The 22,852-nt window shown below is 47.0% G+C and overlaps 1 protein-coding gene across 1 annotated transcript in view; it reads left to right on the top strand.

Moving 5' to 3' along the window:
• ALG14 (ALG14 UDP-N-acetylglucosaminyltransferase subunit) overlaps positions 1–18,337 on the top strand; it is a 260,079-nt gene extending 241,742 nt beyond the window's left edge. The window contains exon 4 of the mRNA XM_085601494.1: positions 17,877–18,337. Coding sequence (XP_085457620.1) covers positions 17,877–18,107 — 231 coding nt within the window. The 3' untranslated portion in view covers positions 18,108–18,337. The remainder of the gene's footprint in view (positions 1–17,876) is intronic.
• Positions 18,338–22,852: the final 4,515 nt, after the last annotated feature.

Raw genomic sequence — 22,852 nt, 5'->3', positions numbered from 1 at the left:
GTGGCTTGCTCCGCCCGGCCGCCATTTTGTCCCCGAAGGAGCAGTGGTGGCGACCTCCGCTGAGCCCTGGATGCTGGCTGCACACGACCTCCCGATATTGCTGTCTTGACTACCGGAGGGATGAGCTGTTGGGACCCCCTCGCTGCGGCCCCCTTGGTTGTCTCACGCTAGCTCTTGCGGCTGACGGTGACCGGGCTCGGCCGCCATTTTGTCACCTGTGACGCAGCGACCTCACTTGTGGGGGATCCCCCGGCCCGAGTGCTTGCCGGCGGCTGAGCATCTCTGGGGCGCCTGGATCGGGGCCCGACTGCGGAGCTGACGATGGCTGGGAAAGGAGGCCCGAAGAAAGGGGACCGTACTCTGCCGGACATGCTTGGCAGGGCCCAGCACTTGCGGGACAGGACACAGCCCTCGCCGGGGCCCTCCCGGGCTCCGGCGGATGTGACTGGAGGGGAGCCACCCGTCACGAGGGCCTTCATGGAGGAACTGTTTAGCTCCCTCAGGGAGGACTTCCAGACACTGAAGCGGGAGGTGGCCAGCGAGGTCCGAGAAGTGCGCAGAGAGGTGGAGGGCCTAGGTGAGCGTGTGGAGGCGGTGGAGACGGAGGGCCGACAGCGAGCGGAGGAGATAGTCCACCTCCAGCAGGACGTTCTTCGCCTCCGGGAACAGTGTGTGGAGCTCCAGGCCCACTCTGAGGACCTCGAGAACAGATCTCGGAGGAACAACATCCGAGTGCGTGGCGTGCCGACTGCGGATGAGGGGTCCGATCTGGGGGGCTATCTGCGGGCCCTGTTCCGAGAAATCCTGGGGGAGGCCGCGGACTTTCCCATCAGCATCGACAGGGCGCATAGGGTTGGCCGCCAGCGCCAGCCATCGGCACCCCCACCGGACATTCTGGCCTTCCTGCCCGACTTTCCACTAAAGGAGCGTATCATGGCTGAAGCCCGCAGGAAACAGCCCCTGACCTTTCGGGATCGGCCGGTGGCGCTGTACCAGGACCTCTCTGCCATCACTCTACAGAAACGCAGGTCCTTTAGGATTGCCACTGACTTTTTGCGCGAGCATGAGACGCCGTACTCTTGGGGTCACCCCTTCCGCTTGATTTTTCGGTGGAACGGGGTATTGCATCAGCTACGCTCCTTGCAAGACATTTGTGGTGTCCTGGGGCTCACGGCAGCGGAGGAAGAGGGAGCTACGCCGTCGTGGAGGTCCTCGGAGGGACGGAATCGGCGGAGGTCATCGAGGCGGCGCTCAGCGACCAGTGCAGGGCGCCCGGACTCCCCTACCATTAGGGCGGACATGGCAGACGCCCTGAGGGCGGCGGCCGGGGACTCGATCGGCTCCTCTAGCGTGGCCTTGACGGCCTAACATACACTCCGGGGGGAGATGTCTTTAGCTTCTTAACATGCTTGGCACGGGGCGGGGGGGTTGGGGGGGAGCGGGCGGAGGTGAGTGGCTGGACGTCCACTTTGCTATTTTCTACGGACTTGCCCGTTTTGGGGCTTGACTGAGACTATGGGGTGTTTGAGTTTGGGGATGGCTAGTTGCCAAGGTTGTGTTTTGGGTGGGGGAGGGGGTTGTTTTGGGGTTGGGAAGGTCCCGTCCGATGTTGTCTTTGCCCGCTTTGTCTTGGCTTGTCCCGCGCTGCGGCCCCGCGCGCCCCACCCGCTGATTCCCTACCCATTGCATGGCGCTCCCGATCCCTGCGAGGAATGCCGGGCCTAAAGGTAGTGACCCTTAATGTTCAGGGTCTGAATAACCCGGTGAAGCGCAGGGCGATCCTGTCGTTGCTGGAGGGGACGCAGGCGGACATTTGCCTTTTGCAGGAGACACACTTATTGCCCCGAGACTGCCACAGGATGCGCTCTGCTAAGTTCCCCACCCAGTTCTTTTCCTCGGCAGCGAACAAGACGGCAGGGGTAGCCATTCTCCTAGCGAGCTCCTTTCGGGGGGAGGTGTTGCATAAGTGTGCTGAACAGAAGGGGAGGCTCCTTGCGTATCGCATGAGCCTGGGAGGCATAGCATTTACGGTTGGCTCCGTTTATAGCCCAAACGAGCACCAGGAGCGCTTCCTAGACTCCGCGCTGGTGGATGTCACTGCTTCCCCGGACCGACACGTTATCTTGGGCGGAGACCTCAACATTGTCTTTGACTCTGGGATGGACAGATCGGCGCAGCGCTTCCCGCAGACGGGGGAACTGTCCCAGGCTGGGAAGGCCCGAATTGCGGACATGGACTTGCATGATCTCTGGCGCTCCCTGCACCCCACGGATAGGGACTACTCTTTCTTCTCGCACGCACACCGCACTTACTCACGGCTGGACTACCTCCTGGTGAGTGGACCGATGCGTGCCGCTGCCACGGCGGCAGACATCGGGGTCCTGACCCTGTCTGACCACTCTCCAGTTATCGGCGTTTTCCAGTGGCCGGCGGCCTCCCCCTCTCGGGGGGTGTGGCGCCTCCGGGACACACTTCTACACAAAAAATCGGTGGTGCAACGCATCGGGGAGGTCATACAGGACTATCTCACTCACAATAGCAACACTGACACCTCGCAGGCGACACAGTGGGCGGCATTGAAGGCCGTCCTACGGGGGGAATTCATCTCTATCTCTGCAGCCGAGAATAAGGAGCGACAACTGAAGAGGGATGAGTTGACGGCTCAAGTTCGGGAGCTTGAGCAGGTCCACCGCCGTACGGGAGCGCCGAGGGTCTGGAGGCAGTTGAAGGCAGCGAGGAAGCTCCTCTCGGCTCTGGATCTTGATAGGGCGGAGTACGCCGCCTTACGTTTGAAACATGCCTACTACACTGGGGGGGACAGATGTGGCAAGCTCCTAGCACACCGGCTCCGGGTCGCGCAACAGCGCAGCGTCGTGAAAGAATTGGTGGGCGCGGACGGGGGGGTTGTCTCCGGGGACGCGGAGGTAGCGGAGTCTTTCCGCGGCTTCTACGAGGCGCTGTATGCTGAGGAGCCCTCCCCGCCACGGGAGACCGATAGCTATTTGGAGTCGGTGACCCTCCCGGTACTGGACCCGGCTCAGGCTGACCACCTGGAGCGGGACATCCATGTGGAGGAAGTGATTTCAGCTATTGCGCGGCTGAAACATGGCAAGGCCCCGGGCCCGGACGGGTTCACGTCGCTATTCTACAAGACTTTTTGCACGGCCGTGGCCCCTGTCCTTACGCGGCTGTTTAACTCTTTCTCCGCACCGGGAGCCATCCCTCCGGATCTCCTGAGGGCGACGGTCGCGGTAATCCCGAAGCCTGGGAAGGACCGGGCCCTTTGCGGCTCATACCGGCCCATCTCTCTCCTAAATGTCGACCTCAAGTTGTACACGGGGATTCTCGCAGCCAGGCTGGGTCCACACCTCCCCGACCTGGTGGAGGCGGACCAGGCTGGTTTTGTGCCCGGTAGACAGACGGTTGACAACACCAAGAGGGTGACACATGTTCTGGAGAAGGCCTCAAGGATCTCGGGGGAGCGGATGTTGTTGTCCGTTGATGCAGAGAAGGCCTTCGACAGAGTTCACTGGCCGTATCTTGAGCGGGTCCTTAAGAAACTGGGAATCGGCGATAAGTTCCGCACCATGGTATTTAATTGCTATAAGCATCCTTCAGCGTCGGTGCGGGTAAACGGGTGTAGCTCTGGTAGCTTTGCCATCGAGCGCGGCACGCGGCAGGGCTGCCCTCTCTCGCCGCTCCTGTTTGCCCTCTACATGGAGCCGTTTGCTCAGAGGATTCGTGACAATCTGGATGCTGTCGGGGTCCGGATGGGCCAGTACGTCCACACCGTCAGTCTCTATGCGGACGATGTCCTGCTGACTTTGGACGACCCTAGGAGGTCGCTGCCTACTTGCCTCCGAGAGTTGGACGCCTTCGCGGGGGTGGCCGGCTTCAAAATGAATATGAGCAAGTCGATGGCACTGGACGTGTCCCTGGCTGCGGAAACCAGGAGGGATCTTCAACGGCTCTTCCCCATGCAGTGGTCCTCGTCCACGGTGCCGTATCTGGGGATTCTGCTGGCGCCTACACTGTCGGAGATGGTTACGGCCAATTATGCCTCCCTCAGCAGGAAGATCAAGGACGAGCTTGGCCGCTGGAACAAGGGCCTGCTGTCCTGGCTGGGGCGAATCGCGGCGGTCAAAATGACGGTGCTGCCCCAGATACTATATCTTTTCCGGGCCCTTCCACTCCAACCCCCGGTGGGCTGGATACGACAAATGCAGGCTGACATCTCCCGCTTTGTCTGGCAGGGCCGCAGGCCACGCATGAAGAGGGTCCTCTCCACGCTTGCTCCGGAAGCGGGGGGTCTCGGCATTCCGGACCTCCGTAAGTACTTTCAGGCGGCACAGCTCCGCTATCTGGTGGAGTGGAGCAGGTGGGAGTCCGACAAACATTGGCTCTTCCAAGACCAGGCAGTGGCGGGCCGCACCTTACAAGAGGTTCCATTCCTGCGCCGCGCGCACCGCCCCGCTAATCTTTACGCTTCCTTTGTTACGCGGGTCCCCCTGCGTGTGTGGGACGCGGTCTGTGAGGCCCGGGGCCTTACCACCTTCCCTTCGCCGCTCACGCCCATTGCGGGCAACCCGGACTTCTCCCCTGGGATGGAGCCGGGGGTTTTCTCCCACTGGGTGCAGGCGGGCTGCAGGGCACTCTTCCAGATCTATGGCCCGGAAGGAGTGGTTCCTTTTCAGCAACTCCGCCAGGAGTTCGGCCTGACGGAGCTGGACAGATTGCGCTACATGCAAGTTCGGCATTGGGCCCTCCAGCCTCAGGTGCGTGCCGCCGCTGCCCGTCCAATTACACCGTATGAGCGGTGGTTGGCTACTCGGACCTCCGACGCTAAACTGATCACTGATCTGTACAAACACCTACAACCCCCGCCGTTTCACTACTACAATCCGGGGAGGGAGCGTTGGCACAGGGAATTGGGTAGGACACTCAGCCACAAGGAATGGGACAAAATTGCGTATCGGGCGCGGCACTCTGCATACCACACGGGCCTTACGGAAACCTTCACTAAAGTGTCCACATACTGGTACTACACCCCGGAGAGACTGTATGAAATGCATAGACACACTGACAAGGGGTGCTGGCGGAGCTGCGGGCAGGAAGGTACCCTTACACACATCCTATGGGATTGCCCAGTGCTGACCGCCTACTGGAAGGAAGTTCTGGACGAGGTGGATGAGCACTTTGGCATAGAGCTGCCGCGCCTCCCGGCGTATGTCCTGCTGGGCCTCCCCAATGACCTAATGTACCCACTGAAGTCCCGCAGGGGTAGGCAGATTGCGATAGCGCTGGGGTCTGCGGTTCAGAACATTCTGATCCACTGGCGCACATCCACCGCCCCCTCCATCACCGGTTGGTTGCACAGACTCTGGCATGTGCTGGGGATGGAGAAGCTGTCGCTTACGGTTGCGGGGGAGATAGACCAATTTGAGGAGCTATGGCAACCCTTTCTAGCGCTGCTGTCCACTGAATTCCGGGAGCTCACCTGCCCGAGGTATCTTAGGCTTCTCAGGCTGCGGCCGCCGGTGACCCCGGCGGACTAGCTTACATGTGAGATGGGGACCCCCGGCGGGGGGGGGGGGGGCTGTGCGGGGCTTCCTGGTTAGGGCTACTTTGCTGCGGGACCATAGGACGGGGGGAGGGGGGAGTGTTGTTGTTTTTGTACTGGGAGGATGGGGGATGGGAGGGGGGGGACTGTGTTCTGTTGAGGGGTTGATTGGGGGGGGTTTTATTGCTCTGCTTTTGGGTGTCGGATACGCGCGTGGGATTCCACAGCTTGTAATTCTAGCGTTCATTTACTGTGTTCTTCCCTCTGAGCCAACGCTTCACCTATTGCCAACCCTCTGGAGATGCATCCCTTCTTCTTTGACTGTATTCCACGTATCCTGCCTCCTGTCCCCCTCCCCCATGGTTTGTTTTGTCTCAATAAAAACGTTTTAAACATAAATATAATTTCCTTTATTTTGAATACAGGTAATGAGTGGGAGTCTATTACAGGCATTTTGCAGAAGAATTTTGTGTTTGTTTTTCAACACCATGCAACATCCATATAAAAGTTCATTTTAGATCAAAACAGGACCTCGCATATGAGAAATGGCAGTGGGTCTGCTGCTGTATTACAACATCGAAAACACACATCACTATCCCTAAATAGTAAATGGAAACACATTTAGAATTTGGACCAGTGTGCCTGTGCACTGTCAGTGACCTGGCCAGAGATGGTTGGCAAAACCTGAAATTGGGCCCCCAAACTATGTGTGGCCCAGGGCCCCCCAAATCCTTAAGATGTCTCAAACCACAGCACTTTATCCTTTGAAACCACGGGTTCTCATGTGGCAAGTACAAAGATTTTCATGGATAGAGGGTCAGGAGAGCGCACCCTTTTAGTAATAAAGATGTAACCTTGCCTGCATTTACCACCACCACACCAACTGGGCAGTCTCTGTTTACTCAGACTAGGCACTCTCTTCCCTGGAATAAAAGGATGTGGACTTTTTGTGCTCCTCAGCCATACAAAATAGAATCTGCATGCTAGCACTGAAAAACTGATATTTGGATGTGATCAGAGACCACAATGAAAAATTTACTCTGAAGAAAAATTACTTAAAAATGTAGAATGGGACAGATGTGCAAAAAAAAAAAAAACTAAATCACCAGCCAAGTTGTCAGACCAACCCCGGCTTTATGAAAATACACAGCTGAATAAGCACTAGTAACTGGTAAGGATCAAAAGACCAATTCAGTCTGCTCAGTTCACTGCTTGCTGCAGCGCTGTGGACTACATTTAGTTTGCAGATGTGTAATTTTATAGATGCTCTCTCTTTGAAACAGTTGTATTCACTAGAATTATAAAATGACTCTTGACTGAAGCATAAAGGAACCATTGTCAAATTCTGATGTTTTCCTCACAGTAGCTCCATAGACCGGCCCAAGCTATATATTCCAAGCGGTGGAGAATGTTGCACAATAGACTTCGCTGAATAATTTCCTAACATGAACAAAGGCGACTCCTCCGCTTAGGTGGAGGAGCGTTGCCTCACTTCTTTGCAGCAGTGAAATAAAGGAAAAATAAAATGATAACTTGATGTTATAATTTCAAATTTCCCTGCTGTGGCAGCTTTGTGGGTGGGCTGCTCAACTCACAGGGCAGGGGGAGGAGTAGTGGGCACACTAAGTCCACATGACTGTTTGGCTTGCCGCCTCGGGCCGGCCAAACAGTCATGCGCACTTTGCATTTTCTCCACCCAGGTTGCATTACAGCTTGGGTGGAGAACATGCCCAGGCAACCAGGCCCTGGCTAAGTGCTGAACCACAGCGCTCAGACCAATCACAATGCTGAATTGCAGCGTTGTGATTTGCTCAGGGGAAGCCTGGGTGCCTTCTCTTCGTCCTCACGCAGAGGAGAGACGCGACAAGGAGGTACGTTTTTTTTTCGGACTAAGAACAGAAACCGGCCCTGGCAAACTGCTCGGCCAGCCCCCCTGGGAGGGGAGGGGAGGTGGGGTCCGGCCGAGCTGTTTGCTAGGGCCGGTCTCGGCCCATTTTGTTGCATGGGGCCGATATTGCTGACCCCCAGTAACACAAACGTCCCCCAGGGGCCAAAAACCGGCCCCCACCCTGGCAGCCCACAGGGGAAACGCCCAGTGCCCGCTACGGCCAGTCCGGCCCTGCCCGCCGCTCCACCCCCGATCCGTACGGGCCGGTACTGAACATGAAAGCCATGTTAAATACCCAGGGCCTGATTCAACAAACATTTTGCTGTGACTTACTTTTGCAGTACTCCTGTCTTAATACTGATTTTGAGGAGTAAACCTGAAGTGCTACAAAGTAAGCTACACCTCCTCCTAGCAATGTCTTTGCAAATCAGGCTCTTAGTGCTAATCTCGAACACAACCATTAAGAAAATGTGCATATAGCCGTACCTCATCTGTTCACATTGCCCTAAATGTCATGGCCTTATTTGGGCATCATCTGCATGCACTGGCGTTACTCCTACTAAAAGAGGTCCTATATCTCTCAGGCTAGCCTCTCCTCCATAGATGCAAATGGCCTCCACTATGCAGTTTGGCAGGGTGATCCATTATACCTCCCCTGCTTTTGAAGCAGTAATCCTTCCATTTGATGTGACCCTTCAATTTTCTGTTATTGTTGAGCCTGGAATTCTTTGGCAATATCTGCCTGCTCTGCCACTTCTGTTACTATTAGTCCTACTGTAAACCTGGCCAACCCAAGCCTTGTTAGGATGTGAGACCGTTGGAAAAAGGAGATTGGTGCTCTATCTGAGACGTATTGGTGACGCAGAGACTTTGATTCTTTGTGGCTGGAATCTTTTCATTGAACCATTTGCTGATATTCTGTGAAGAGATTTCCCTTTGAGGGTGTCATGGTGCAAATTATCTCCTAACGTGCCTCCTTGTAATAATAGTAGCAACAACCAAACACTACCAACAGCCCCCCACCAACAATGAGCAATAATAGCCCACCAGCAACCACAAGTACAATATACCACCAATGCAATGGATAGCATTAAAGGATAGTTAGGGTGTTTAGGGTTCAATGATGGGTAGCACTACGGGATAGTAAGGGTTTTCTGGGGTTCAGTGAAGAGCAGCATTAAGGGGATTTTAGGGTACGGGGAAGGGTAGCGTTAAGGGGTAGTAGAGGGTTTTTAGAGTTCAGGAATTGGTAGAGTTAAAGAATAGTAATGGGTTTTAGGGTTCCAAAAGGATAGGGGTAGTAGGGTTTGTAGAGTTCATGGAACTGTAGCTTTAAGTCGTAGCAAGGTGTTTTAAGAGTTTAGGGAAGGGTAGTGTTACTGGGTACTAGGAGTTTGTGTGGTTCAATGAAGGGTAGTAATACAGATACTTGGGTTTTCAGGGTTCAGTGGTGGGTAGAGTTAAGGGATAGTAAAGAGGCTGTAGAGTTTTGGGAACAGTAGAGTTAAGTGATTTTAGTAATCAGGGATGAGTAGCATTATGGAGTAGCAAGGGCTTTTCTGGTTCAGGGATTAGTACCTTTAAGGGGTATTAAGGAGTTTTTAGGTTCAAGGAAAGGTAGCATTTAGAGTAGTTAGGGTTTTCGGGGTTAAGAAATGGGTAGCATTAGGGCGGTTGTAGGGATTTTTAGGGTTCAGAGATAGGTAGCTCTAAGGTGGTAAGGGTTTTTTGGTTTCAGGGATGGCAATTTTAAGAGATGGTAAGGTTTGTAGGGTTAAGGTAAGAGTAGCTTTAAGTGGTAGCAATGTTTTTTAAGGTTGAGGAAATAGTAGTGTTGAGGGGTAGTAAGGAGTTTTGGGGATTCAGGGAAGAGCCATTTAAAATTACAGTGGATTATTTAAATAAATTGAATTCATTTATTAAAATAAATTATATTTTTATTTTATGGAAATTACATATATTATTAATGTCATATTTGACATTCAAGTAATACATTAAAATGAATAATTAAATTAATATTGGGGAGTTAAGAAGCTCGAAAAAAGTTTGTCTAGCCCATACATCTTAATGCTAGGAAATGAAAAGAAAAAAACACTATTCTCTCAAATAGTGCCCAGATAAGGTATCTCCGAAGTTGATGATGGAAAGGAAAAAGGGGATGTGGCTGGGACTTAAGCATAGAAGCACATTCCTCCTGACTGCCCTCCTCCTATCTGTGCTGCTACCAGAGAAGAACAAACATCATAATTATCTAAGCGACTTATATTATTCCAGTGGCATGTGGTTGACCTAAAGAGGAAGCTCTGTTGTAACAGAATACCTAGACTTGATGAAGCGCTCTGGGAACTTGATAAACACATAATTTCAGTTTTTGAAGGGGGAGCAATGTTCTGGTGTGCATGCATTTTGCATTGTGTTTATCCATATTGCATTATCATTATTTAACCTGAATAAGTTACATGTTTTATCATCCTTGCACTAGCACTACATTTCAATCAATACCTCATCAAAATCTGCACCACAGCTTTCAAAAACCTTATTAAAATCACCGGTCCACAGAAAGCATGATTGTCCAAACCAAACCCCTCTACAGTGTGTTACGCCTATGAGCTCTTAAAAAACACATGCCGACAACAGAAGAAATGGTGATTGCACCAATCTTCAAAGTGACCCAAACCAGCTTAAAATACACCTATCTGCAGAGAGAGGCCTCATCAACACAACTAATGTCACCTTCTTCAAGACTACTATCAATGAAGCAGTTAACAGAAATGAACTACTCGTTAGTTATCACTCGTTGCATCAGTTCTCTGCCAGACACCCCGCAATCCCACAATCATTTGACAAATGCAAAGCTATCAATCAGTTCTTCACAGAGAATGTCAACAAAATCAGACACACAAAAAGTGTCAAACTGAGGTGGCATGGTGAGTAAAATAACAATGGGTTGAGATGCTACCCTGAGCAATTGCCAGTAGTTAAAGAAATTGATAGCATTCCTCCCATCACCTTTTGTGTGTTTGATGTACTGCGCTAAGTGGCAAGGGTTTGCCCAGACATATGCCCCATGGTCCCTGTGCCATTGGAACCAATCTGTACCTGGCTGATGAGCCCATAACTAGGGCGAAACTGGTCCTATGTTGCTTGTGTTCCTGTTCAGGGAGGACCTGGCATGGCAGTTTGGGCTGGACTGTTCCCATGAGGAGCAGGGTCAAGGCTGATTTGCATACAGATGGGTCCAAACCGAGGTGGCATGGTGTGCGAAAGAACGATGAACTGGGGTGCTACCCGAGCGATTGGCAATGGTTAGATGAATTGCAAGTGTTCCTTTCATCACCTTCTGTCAAAATCTGATCCCACATCGATAACATAAAACAAACATTCAGACTACTTCCTATACCCAACTGCTCTACCCTCGAGGACTGCATCTAGCTTCCTATCTGTCAGGACTCAGTCGGGACACTGGCATGTGTCAGGGCCTCTGTCAAGGAATGGTGGCAGGGAAGACAAAGTAGGCAGAATATTGGGTACAGAGCTGCCCTAGAAAACACAGGAAGCCAGAGGAAAAACTGGGATCCAAAGGGGAAGCTCTGTACAAAGAAATAAGAGAGTTAAGTCTCAGAAAGGACATTAAATCAAGGATGTGCAAGATATATATATATATCTCAACTTCAACATTAACAATGAAGGGAATGTGGGGTAAAGCACTCAGGAGGTCCCCATGGTAAGACTGAAGCTCAGTAAGGTCCTCACCCACACTTGCTGTAACAGATACTGACTGCAAATACCGGAATGTAGGATATACATGCAAAGGCAGGGTCTGTGAAGCTGATACCTATGGTGATGCTATAAAAGTAACTTAAAGACAATAGTCTCAGTGGACAAGAAACACCACCTAGGTTGCCAGATGAGCCCATGGATCCTGGTGACCAAACAGGAACACGCAAGGCAGTAACAGGAAGGGTGTAGAAATAATACACAACCACAATAGACAAGGAGCTAGCAAGGAGGAGCGCTTAATAGGAAAGAAAACAAAGGGCACCCATGGCAAAAAACAAGCAACAAACATACAAGGAAACTAGAAGCAAGACAGCAGAAATAGGAAGACGGCAAACTATGAATTGGAACAAAGGTAATGGGAAGAATAACAGGGACTGTGAAAAGGTAATATAGATGGTGAGGCCTCAATGGCGCACTCGAATAGTGCTGGTTCAGCAATCAAGGAAACAAGGTAGCACTAAGGCAGTGCTAGTTCAAGGGACAAGAAATAGCAAGCTCAGGAATCCAGGTAGCACTGAAGGCTACCAAATTGCTGGAAGAATGTATATGCATGCAGGAGAGTGTCTGGAAGCTTATTAGAACACTGGAAGGTCCCACAATTGGTCCCCCCTGGAGGTGGGCCTGAGAGCGCGGGGAGCAAATCATGAAAACTATCACACACACATTCCAACATCCTGAACTCACTCAAGACTGCCTCTTATGAAGACGACAAGCTTCCTAATCTGTAATTGATTCTCTTTGAGAAGCTATCCTTACACTCCTTAAAATCATTAATACTTCCAACAGACAAGGAAACCTCTTGTATACCCTTAAGACACAACAGAGCCTGCCAAAGCTGAAGAATCCATCTCTGACCCAGAAAACCTTGCCCATCCATACCCTTTCACCAATCTACCCTTTGGAGTAAGAAATAACAGCTGTAGCAGTCTCCATCCAGCAACAGGAAAAAATAGCAAGAACAATCTTCTAAAAGACTGGCAATCCAGTTTTAGTCCACGTTGTAGCACTGATACAGCTACTCTTCAAGTAGCAACAACTCCCTCTTCATCAAGAAACAACCCCTGTCTTCTGATCCTGCTCATCATTTGTGTGGCCTTCAACACAGTCAACCTCCAAGCCCAGACCCAATCCCTGGAAACACTCATTTGCTTGTCTCACGCAGGCCTGCAGGGAGCACATCCTACCTCATCAAACAGCATCAACGTGCATAAGTAGAAAGCGCAAGATCAAAGATACTCATCATCTCTTCCACACTTTCAACCTCACCTCATCAGGTTTAACCTCTAAATGCAACCATTTGGAGTAATACTTATATCCAACAACATCAAGAGTCATCAAAACTTTGATGATGATACATCACTTTACCTCAAACTCTCCTCCACCCTACAAGATTGCAGAACTCAAAACCTGTGTCAGGCTAATCTGGAATTGGATGTTAAGCTCAGCTTGGCAAAAACTGAATTCTCATTATTTTGCCAACAGCTACATACAACCAGAGATGTAAGTGGACTGCCTTTAAGAAAATGCTTGCTAAGTGGATAGAGCTACAATTAATTAAACCAAACCAAGTCCCAGTATCCCCATAAATTGCATGGAAGAAAGTGCCTCTTTTTTTCTGGTTACCCCGCCAATCTTTGGAGTGATGCTGCTGTTTTTTTAGATTCTAAAGTACACTGGGCCCTGCTGACCAAGCCCCATGGCAAGTGCTCTGACCCCTTGTTAGAAATGGGGCTTCTGGGTGGCAGAGATAGGCACTTGTCTAGGCAGGAACCACCACTGTAGTCCGGGTAAGATAAATACACACTAAAAGATAACCCATGTGCCCGCTCTGCTAGTGTGGCACAGAACAGTCAGGCTTATCTAAAGAGGTAAAGTATTAGTGCAACACACACACACACAGTAACACAATTGAAACACCACACAAATACTCCATATAGGGTTAGAAAAAAGTATTATAATTGTATGAATAAAACCAGACCAAAACAACAAAAATCCAATAAGTTGAACCGGAGTTATGAATTTATAAAGATTATATTAAAATATAGTGCTTAGTCATAATGCAACAACCAGGGACACCTGGATGCCCTAGACCGGGGTAAATTCAAATTTCGGGCCTATCGTGATGAATATATGACATTATCACGCAGACTTTTTCCCCGCAGGGAATTCCAACGCAGTCGTTACAACGACCGCGTTGTAACTTCGCATACCATTACCCCGCAAGTCATAACCACGACTTGCGGAGGGGAGGTGCTGGATGTTGGAATAGTATAATTTACTATTCCAACTCCAGTCTGTGCGGACAGTAGGGAAGGTGTTGGATTTTAAATCCAACGCCTTCTCCCCCCTCCGCAAGTCGTTGTTCTGACTTGCGGAGTAATGGTATGCGGAATTACAAGGCGGTCGTTCTAACAACCGCGTTGTAATTCCCTGCGGGGAAAAAGTTTCGTAGTAAACGTTGTTTACCAATGCGATGGAGGGCAGACTGGCTATAGGACTCACGCAGGTCCCGCTAAAATATTACCTTGGATGGAGGAAGCTTCAATATCGAGGACCCGACCGAGAACCAGAGGAGATAATGCGTTGTTGTCGATCCCGTGGATGCAGACGATGCGCCTGTTCTGATCAGCGTCGTCAGTGAAGCCTCATCGATGAGCTCCCTTGTGATGCAGCCATCATCGAGCTGCAGAGTCTGTTGAAGCGATGTCGTTGGGCAGCAGCTGCGTAGGCGTCGAAAGGCGATGCGTCAGTTCCGATTGTTGTAAAGATGTCAGTGCGTCGATTCTACTGGGTCAGCACAGAAACATGCACTTCCAAGGGCCCAGGACTGGCTTGGCACCATTTAGCAAGCCAGGACTCGCGGATGGCAGAGTCCAGGCCCTTTGAGTCACTCTGGGTTCAATTGAGATGGGTCTAGCCCTTTTCCTCAGCAGGGCGGAGGGTATGAAGCAGCTAGGAACAAGCAGCACACCAGAGCAGAAAAGCAATTCTTATTTTGCAGCAGTCCAACATAGTGGCAGTTCTTGTTGCAGCACAGCAGTCCTTCCTGGCAGGGTTTTTCACAGGTCCAGAAGTGTGATGTCTTGGTAGGGTCAGAGACCCAGCAGTTATAATAATATTATCCTTTCTTACTAGCTCTGGCTCCTATCAGGGGTAATCACCCCTTTGTGTGGGAAACCGAACACTACGTATTCAAGCGTGTAAGCTCCCCCCTCCCTTCCTGCTCAGGAAGAGCCATCGGAATGCAGATGAGTATGCAGACACACCTAACCTTCCTAGCTATCTAGAAAGAATGTACAAAGTGTAGCTGTCACTCACACCAGACATGTAATGGAGACAGGCTGCAGGCACACAGAGTAGTCGGAGCAGAGAAATGCCCACTTTCTAAAAGTGCCATTTCTAAAGTAGTAATCCTAAATCCAACTGTACCAATAAAGAGGATTTATCAATACCATTTCTCAGATATAAAACATGATGCAGCAACTCCTTTCTAATCGGGCATTACAGCTTAAAATTGTATTAAGGAAATGCCAATGTTAACCTATGAGAGGAGTATGCCTCACTGTAATGAAAACAAATTTAGCTGTTTGTCACTACCAGGACATGTAAAACTTAAAAGTACATGTCCTACTTTTCTAGGTACACAGTAGTGAAAAACTAATTTAGCTGTTTGTCACTGCCAGGACATTTAAAACTTAAAACTACATTTCCTACCTTTTAATTACACAGCGCCCTGACCTTAGGGCTAGCAAGGGCCTACCTTAGGGGTGACTTATGTGTCAAGTTGGAGTGGCAGTAAATTACACATACAGTTGCTGCAATATCTGGCCTGAGACAGGTTTGAAGGGCTACTTATGTGGGTGGCAAAATCAGTGCTGCAGGCACACTAGTTCCCAGAGGAATTATTTGCACATCATTCAATAGTTAAAGTAGTCATAACAATGATCCTAATAAATACCATAAATCATCCACTCATGTATTCAAAACACAGGCAAATTATTTTTAACAAAAGTATAATAGTATATGACTACATCAGTTTTTCATATAAGTTGTGAATACATGTGGTACAAAAACTTTATATACACCAATATATACACAGCAGTACATCAGCAAATCAAAGTAATTACTAGTATGCATTCATTGGGGGATATAAGGAAGCGCAAAATTCACTTAACAAAGTAGATTGATAAATCCACAGTCCAAGTAGTTAAATCCTTATATTTCAACTTGGTCGAAAAGGACTGGAGCACCACAAGGTGTAATCAATGATGTTAAAGAGGATCAACTGTTGATGTTCCAGTACCAGGTGGCCAAAAAGGTCCATGAGATCGTCAACATGACTCAGTGTTGGGAAGAAATCAATCCTGCGGATACTTGTCTTCAAAGTATATCTTGTTTGCATAAATGCCTTGTGCAACGAGTAATTCACAAGGGGTTTACAAGTATATTAAATATGCCAATTGTGTATACACCAATGTTACCATGTTTTAGGGGAGAAACGTGCACTTTAGCTCTGGTCATCAGTGGTAAAGTGCTCAGAGTCCAAAGGCCAACAAAAACATTCAGCAAAAAGAGGAGATAAGGAGGCAAAAACGTTGGGGGGGAAGACCACCCTAATGATGGCAGGTCTAACAACTACATTTATACCTGTCCATCCATGTTCACCCAGGTACAGTCTCATATTGCCAAATCAGGAGCCTTGCATGCCACGATACAGCCCGACATGCACAAGTATGGCCCTATATCCCTTAACTACAACCTTACATGCCAAGGGGCTACTTTGCCCCATTGCTAGGACTGCTGGAGAGGTTCCAGAGGGAAACCCCAGTCTTCAGGAGAAGAGTGGGGGCTCCCCTCTACTGGCATCTTAGTCTTGTGCACTCCTTGTGGTGAGGGAGGACCAGAGTTGCCCTGAGAACTGCACAAACAGGCGGCACCCTGTCTGTTGATGAGGATGTCAGCAGTGTCACATGGGTGGCACAGAGCATTTCAGCTGCTACCCTCTGCCCTTTTCATCTAATACTGCCCTCACCAAAGTGCAAAATAGTGCTGATGGAGAGAAGAGTTCCTGCGCTCTGTCACTCCACAGGCATCACAGCATTGACTTGGAGGCGACTTCTGTGCCCAGGAATTACAGAGCACAGTTAAAAAAAACAAGCTCTCAGATGGTCCTGTTTACTGTTTTTCCTGGCATTTAACCTGCAGTTGCATTTTCCAGAGTTTCCATGGGCAGCTGTGGGACTGCCTGAAGCTCATACAGGGATTGTAGTTGCAATCCATGAAGTACAGACCTGTCTGTATCCTTTGTCCAATTAATACCAATAATTTAGAATACAAAAGCATTCTAGTTACAGCATGGCTACATTATTTATGGATCTCATTTGGGTTCAATATAAATTGTGCTTGTATCGAACACTGGCATCCATTTGGCAACATGCCACAAGTAGCGAAATAGACATCACATACCCTTTGATTCAGTAAAATTGCTGGATTGACCCTGTGCCTCACTCCTCAACAGTCACCTTTTTGTGTCTCAGTGGCCATCAAATTGCAATGTGGAACCTGCAGAAAATTAAACCTCCCACTGAGAACCCTACTTTCTGTTGCTATAACAACCTTCATGACATCTAAGAGAAGAGGTAAGAAGGAAAGTGCTAGGGCTACCTGCTGCAATCCATGGCTAATTGACGCCCATATTATTTAGCAACAGAGTACGGCCAACTTAGGAAGTGCATCAGAGGACACTGAGTTAACAGAGGACCAGCTTATATAATCAGAAGGGCCCCTCTTGCAGTTATGGTTGCACCTAATATGTTATTAGAGCATAATGGCTCATTGCCGAGGCCTGTTCCAGTTGTTAAAGAACCTGAACCTGTGTTATAGTCCTAAGCCACAGGCGAGAGTCAATCACGAGGATGAGGCCCTTTAACAATGGGTATAGCCTGAGACACAGGGTCTGTGATGTTATTAGAACATTCCACCTACTGTGGATAAATTGTTCTAAATTAAAAACGGAGAAACAGAAAGACAAACATTGGAATGTTGGAGCAGCAGTCCCTTATCAGCCATTGTTGGCCCTGAACATCTGCATTGTCTCCTCTGTAGTTTTCAACATTCCAGTGTTGTATTTTGACTCTGTTCAGCGCCAACTACATGAACTTAGATATCACATGGAAAGTTTCCTGTAAAATATTTGTTCCTTATGGGTAAGGATTTAAGAATAAGCTCATGTAAAGACGCTTTTTAAATTGCGCTCAGAGATCCAGACATGTGTAGAAAGCAGCATGAAGGTAAGTAAACTGTCCTTTACATGGGAAGAATAATAGTAAGGTTCCAAAACCCATATTACACACCACAGACCAACACACCAACTCGCTGCCAAACAGCAGTCTGCATAACTAGCAGTGCGTCATGAGCCTGGCTTTAAACTAAGGCTGGTGGCCACAGAGAAGAACTTCAGCCAATGCCGCGACAGCGTTAAAAGGCCAACTTTTTCTCTTAAAAAGTATGATACAAAAACGTGTAACATAATTTAACATAACTTATCTTGGTATGTTAGCGCAACAATGTGATTTTTTCTTTGACATACATTCAAAGTACAATTTGTGTCTCTGTCTTAATTTGAGACCGTGTCTTTTTTTTTTTTAGGTGCTGTGTAACGGCCCCGGAACCTGTGTTCCCATCTGTGTGTCGGCTCTTCTTCTTGGGATGCTGGGGATGAAAAAAGTGATCATCGTTTACGTGGAGAGCATCTGCCGAGTTGAGACGTTATCCCTGTCGGGGAAGATCCTCTATTACTTCTCAGACTACTTCATCGTACAGTGGCCTTCTCTTAAGGCCAGGTACCCCAAAGCTGTGTATCTTGGTCGAGTAGTCTGAGCATAAAATAGAACATTTCCCCAAGTCTTTCAGGCTATCAAAGAATTACAGAGAACTGGCACATTAAAAATGGCATGTGGGATATACCTTTCTGATCATGTGTGTCAAGTTTAAGAGGCGAACCGTCAGAGAGAGTAAATACAAAATGGAGGCTAATGTGAATGGACCAAAATGTAAAAATGTTGGTGACTTTCTTTAAAATAAAGGAGCATTGGTTTACACAAATCCAATTTCTATTACACAGTTCAGTTCTTTTTTTGCCACCCTTACCAGTATTAACTACTACATGTGTCTGTACCACAGGGAATTTTTAAACGATTTTTTTTATTAAAGATTCAAACAGCAATAACAAAAGAAGTAACATTTGTTATGAGATTTATACATTACAAGTATTGCAATTGTGAGAGAAAAACTTATGTAATAAAAATAATGTTTTGTCATTTTATATAAAAAAAGAGAGGTAAGGAAAGCGAAAGTAAGACGGAGCAGAAAAGAATAGAAAAGAAGTGAGCAGAAGAAAAGGAGAGAAAGTCAATTAAGATAATGATGAATGCAAGGGAACAAAGGTAGTAAAAGGTAACCAATATAAATCGGATTTAATCTTCTGATGTATCATTATTACAGAAACAGTATGTATTCTATGTTCATCACATATTAAATTCCACCATGTTAATACAGATAATTTAGAAACTTCTTTCCAACGAGATAGTATAACTTTGAATGCAAGTGCCATAAAAAGATCAAGTTACTGAAGTTTGGGAGATAAATATTCAAAACTAGGCATAAAGAACCTAAGAAAATATTTTGGAAAGTTAGCAGCATATTACATTTAAAATATCACCAAACGTTTTGGCATTCAGTGTGCCACTGTCAACCCTTAATCAGGATTTTTACTTCTCTGTGGTTGCTTTTGTATGCTATTTCGCTTTAATTTGAGGGGTGCAAATGAATGCCTGGCGCTCTGAAGTTACTAATCAGTTTGTAGTTTTGTATCCTTTTTCCTCCATGTTTCCATGGTATTCTCCAGTTTTGATGACATCTTTATCGATGTAATACAACCAACGCTTCATTTCAAGGTACCTTGACAATTTGTCGCACCATGGAATGGGCTCGACTTGCTATACTTATTTTTTCCCCTACGACTCATTTTACTGGGACCAAACTGGGATACCAGTTGGGCACTAATTAGAATGTGGCTGCAGCCCAGTTTTTGAACTTATATCATGTTTCCCTAGTCACACCACTGTGGTACCGGCACAGAAAATGCGGGTGCTGCAACACAAGTAGGTGTTATGCAAACCGATGTTTAGCAAAATAATTTTTCTGTTGTAGAACTGGGTAACATTTCCATTACACTGTCATAATTTTTAGGAATATAATGTTACACTTATTATGTGAATTCTCTTAAATCATTATGCTACGTTTTCGCCCACATTTTACCATGTAACCACCAGTGCCTGGATATCCTCATAGGTGACGAGAAGCGCTCTACAAATCTACCGATTGATTGATGGAGCACAGAAACAACACGAATGTCCAGAACCCTCAGGCTTTCGCTTATGTTTTTGTGCTGTTTTCATAGATAGCAGGAAATGCCAAATTATCATTAACAAAAACATCTTGATTTTTGGGGAAATTTTGCATAATTATGGAAAACCAAATCATGCAAATTTTGCACACCCCTATAGTTGCACTAATAACATTCCATTATGTTGCCTAGGCGTAAATTAGTAGTCAATCAATTGGGGGGGCTTTCATACAGCTGGGCATCTCCCCTGTGAGTTCCCTAGTTAGCCCACCCTGATATGATCCACACAGCTACAGCTCCATAAACTATCCAAACTTCCATGAAAACTACATGGTGCAAATCTGTGTACACCCTTTATCATGACAATATTTTCAGTGCAAAGTGATAAGCGCACATTTGAGCGCACCTAGGCATCCTCAGACAGAAATTCTAAATTTCTAGTGCAGTTTCTCACTGTCAAGTGAGTTATAAATGCAGATCGTGTTTTTCTCCCTTACCATTTTTGGGAATTGTTTACGTTTTTTCCACTCCTATATTTCTTGTGAATGCTTTTAGATTTAACCCCTCCCCCAAAATGTCTCCGTCCTGCTGTAATTTTAAAAAACGTGCCAGAGAATCCTGTGGGATTCAAATGAACCGTAACATTTCCATGAAGGAAAAATGTAGTATTCTTCTGAATGCCAAAAAAGCAAGTTCTTGTTCTGCTGCAACAGACTGTACTGTATTTTCTGAATGCTGCCAGTGTATTCCCCCAGTGAATGTCAGGAGTATAATGGGAATGGTTGTATGAAGCTGGCAGCAAAGTCACTTTGAAGGCCACAATGGGCCAGTAGTCAAAACCCCAAAAGCAACCACTTATCCATGGCCCTGAATAAGATGTGCTTTTTCCATCTGGCTTGTGAACCTTGGCAGCTCCGTTCTAAGTACAGAGTATTAAAGTGGTTTAACAATTACTGAGCAATTGTTGAACAAAGCGAACATAATGCACCTTGCAAGCCTACAAAAAATTCCTGCAAAAAGAAAACTCTTTGATGCGAATATTAGGGATGTGCAAAATTCTTAAAGTTGGTTTTTGCCAACTCAGGGAATCGTTCTGACTCGCCCCAAAATCCCAAAATCTAGCGTGCAACTTGACAGGTAAAACCTGGCAACATTTCTGCATGCAGATAGCTAACATTATGAGTTTGCGGGCTTCGGAAAGGGCGAAAGCAAGTAAAACTGAGGCATTTTCATCTATTTTGAGGCGAACAAATCAGAACTAAGCAGTAGTACTGCAAAAATATACCACGTGGCATCAGAAATCGCAGTTGTGCAATTATCACTTATGTTTGCGTGTGTCTCGGAATAAGCCCCATAGTGAATATGTTACACATTTGTTTAGATCAGGTGATAAAATATGTATAATATATGTACACATATGGGCATACAGCCACCTCTCTTCATCCATCGGTCTGATGGTGTTATTCACTGTTTGCTTCCGCCCACTACAGCATATAGCATGGGGCATTGGGTCAGCCTATTTAAGCCACTGCTTAACTACACCTTGAGAGACTGCATTTTGCTCTCTTATAAGAAATGCATTGCACAGAAGGTTGTTGCGTTCAGCGGCAGTGTTTTTGTTTTTACTTTATAATTACTTTGTGTTGCCTCTGTGTTTAAAACCCTAAGTGATCGCAGGCCTCTTCTGATGCACATTGCATTTTTGCCACTACTGTTAGAAATTCCTTTAAGAGTTATTTGGTTTTCTTACTGCTGCTATTTCACAGCATACTAGATTGTGTCATTTGAAACTGGCCTGTATTGTTATCCTCTTTTTTACATTTTCTTTCTTTTTCTTTTTTTATTTTCTGTTTCATTTCTTTCCTTCCTTCCTTCCTTTTTTTTTTCTTGTGCCTTTTTTCATCCTTCCCTTTTTTCATTCTTGCCTTCGTAAATTCTTTTTTCTGCCTTGGCTTCTTTCTCTTCTTTCTTTCTTTCTTTCTCTTTCTTTCTTTCTTTCCCCTATTTCTTTCTCTCGTTTCTTTCTTTCTTGAGACTCACGGCCAGTGCCAGACTGACTGACTTTTAGGTAGTTCCTTCCAGAGCCAGGAAGTAGTATGTTAGTGTAATAACCCAAAAACATTTTTGCCTGTAATAAATGATTTTTTTTTTTAGATTAGTGAGGGCCCTGCATACATTCCCAAACAAGACCAAGACGAAACAAGAATTGCCAGAAGGCTGGAGGTCAATGGCAGACGTATTGGCTTTGCCAATGCTTGTTTAAATTGCGAGTTGAAAAATCCTTAAAAAAAAGTTTTACATGAACAAATGTCTTCCAAAGTATTCTCCTACAAAAAACCTTTTTGTCAAGACGTGCCACCCCCAGGTACAGTTTTACAAAGGTGTAGCCTGTAAAATTAATAGATTTGTACTCAGCCAGTTAGTATTTTCATGTGTGTATTCTTAACCCTACCATCTCCATATTTCGGGTACAAGAAGATTGGAAGCAGAAATCCTGCACGTGTCCAAATGTTTCCCCAGTTTGTGAAAAGCTTTTGGTGTTTGAAACTGGCAATGCAATTGTTTTCATTATTGTCTTTTTAACAATTTAACATTGGGCGATCTAGTGCTAAAGCCCTCGTTTCTCTATTGCATGAACGACTTTACCAAAAGAATTGAAACAAACCTCTTCCCACAGGTCATATTTTATGGTGCCTGGATTCCTTCTTGCCTGACAGGAGTCGGAAGAGAAGTTATTGTTTAGTGCCTGTAACAATGCATGTTTTGTTCTTGTGGAGGAACATGGCGGCCACACTACACAAATAGGCTGCATTCTCCCAATTGACTGACTAGTGATGAGCGGATAACCTTGAAACAGTTTTCTGCAAGCCTTTCCTAAAATGACCCATGTGGCTATGTGTCTATCTCATTAGCCAACAGCATCATACCTGCTAGAGTAAATCAGCTCACCTCAGCCTTGTCTCAGCAGAAGGTGGGCTGATTTCCCTCCCAGGGACTGTCACGCTGTTGACCCTGCATAATCTCGGTTCTCTACAAATGAAAATTCAGTTCCCTGGTCGCTTACATGTGGGGTGGCCATCTTGTCCTCATTCTGGGTCCAGGATACAGCAGAGTTTAGTCTAACCAGTCATGGGGCCGGACAATATGTTCCACAAGCGGAGCAAATTTACCGCTTAATGAAGGTGTTTGGTGTGAAAAAAGGTGCCCAGAGGTACAA

The sequence above is a fragment of the Triturus cristatus genome, chromosome 4_2, assembly GCF_964204655.1.
Source record: "Triturus cristatus chromosome 4_2, aTriCri1.1, whole genome shotgun sequence".
Classification (NCBI taxonomy): domain Eukaryota; kingdom Metazoa; phylum Chordata; class Amphibia; order Caudata; family Salamandridae; genus Triturus; species Triturus cristatus.
Note: the sequence above shows the minus strand (reverse complement) of the source record. Positions and strands in the feature narration are given on the sequence as shown.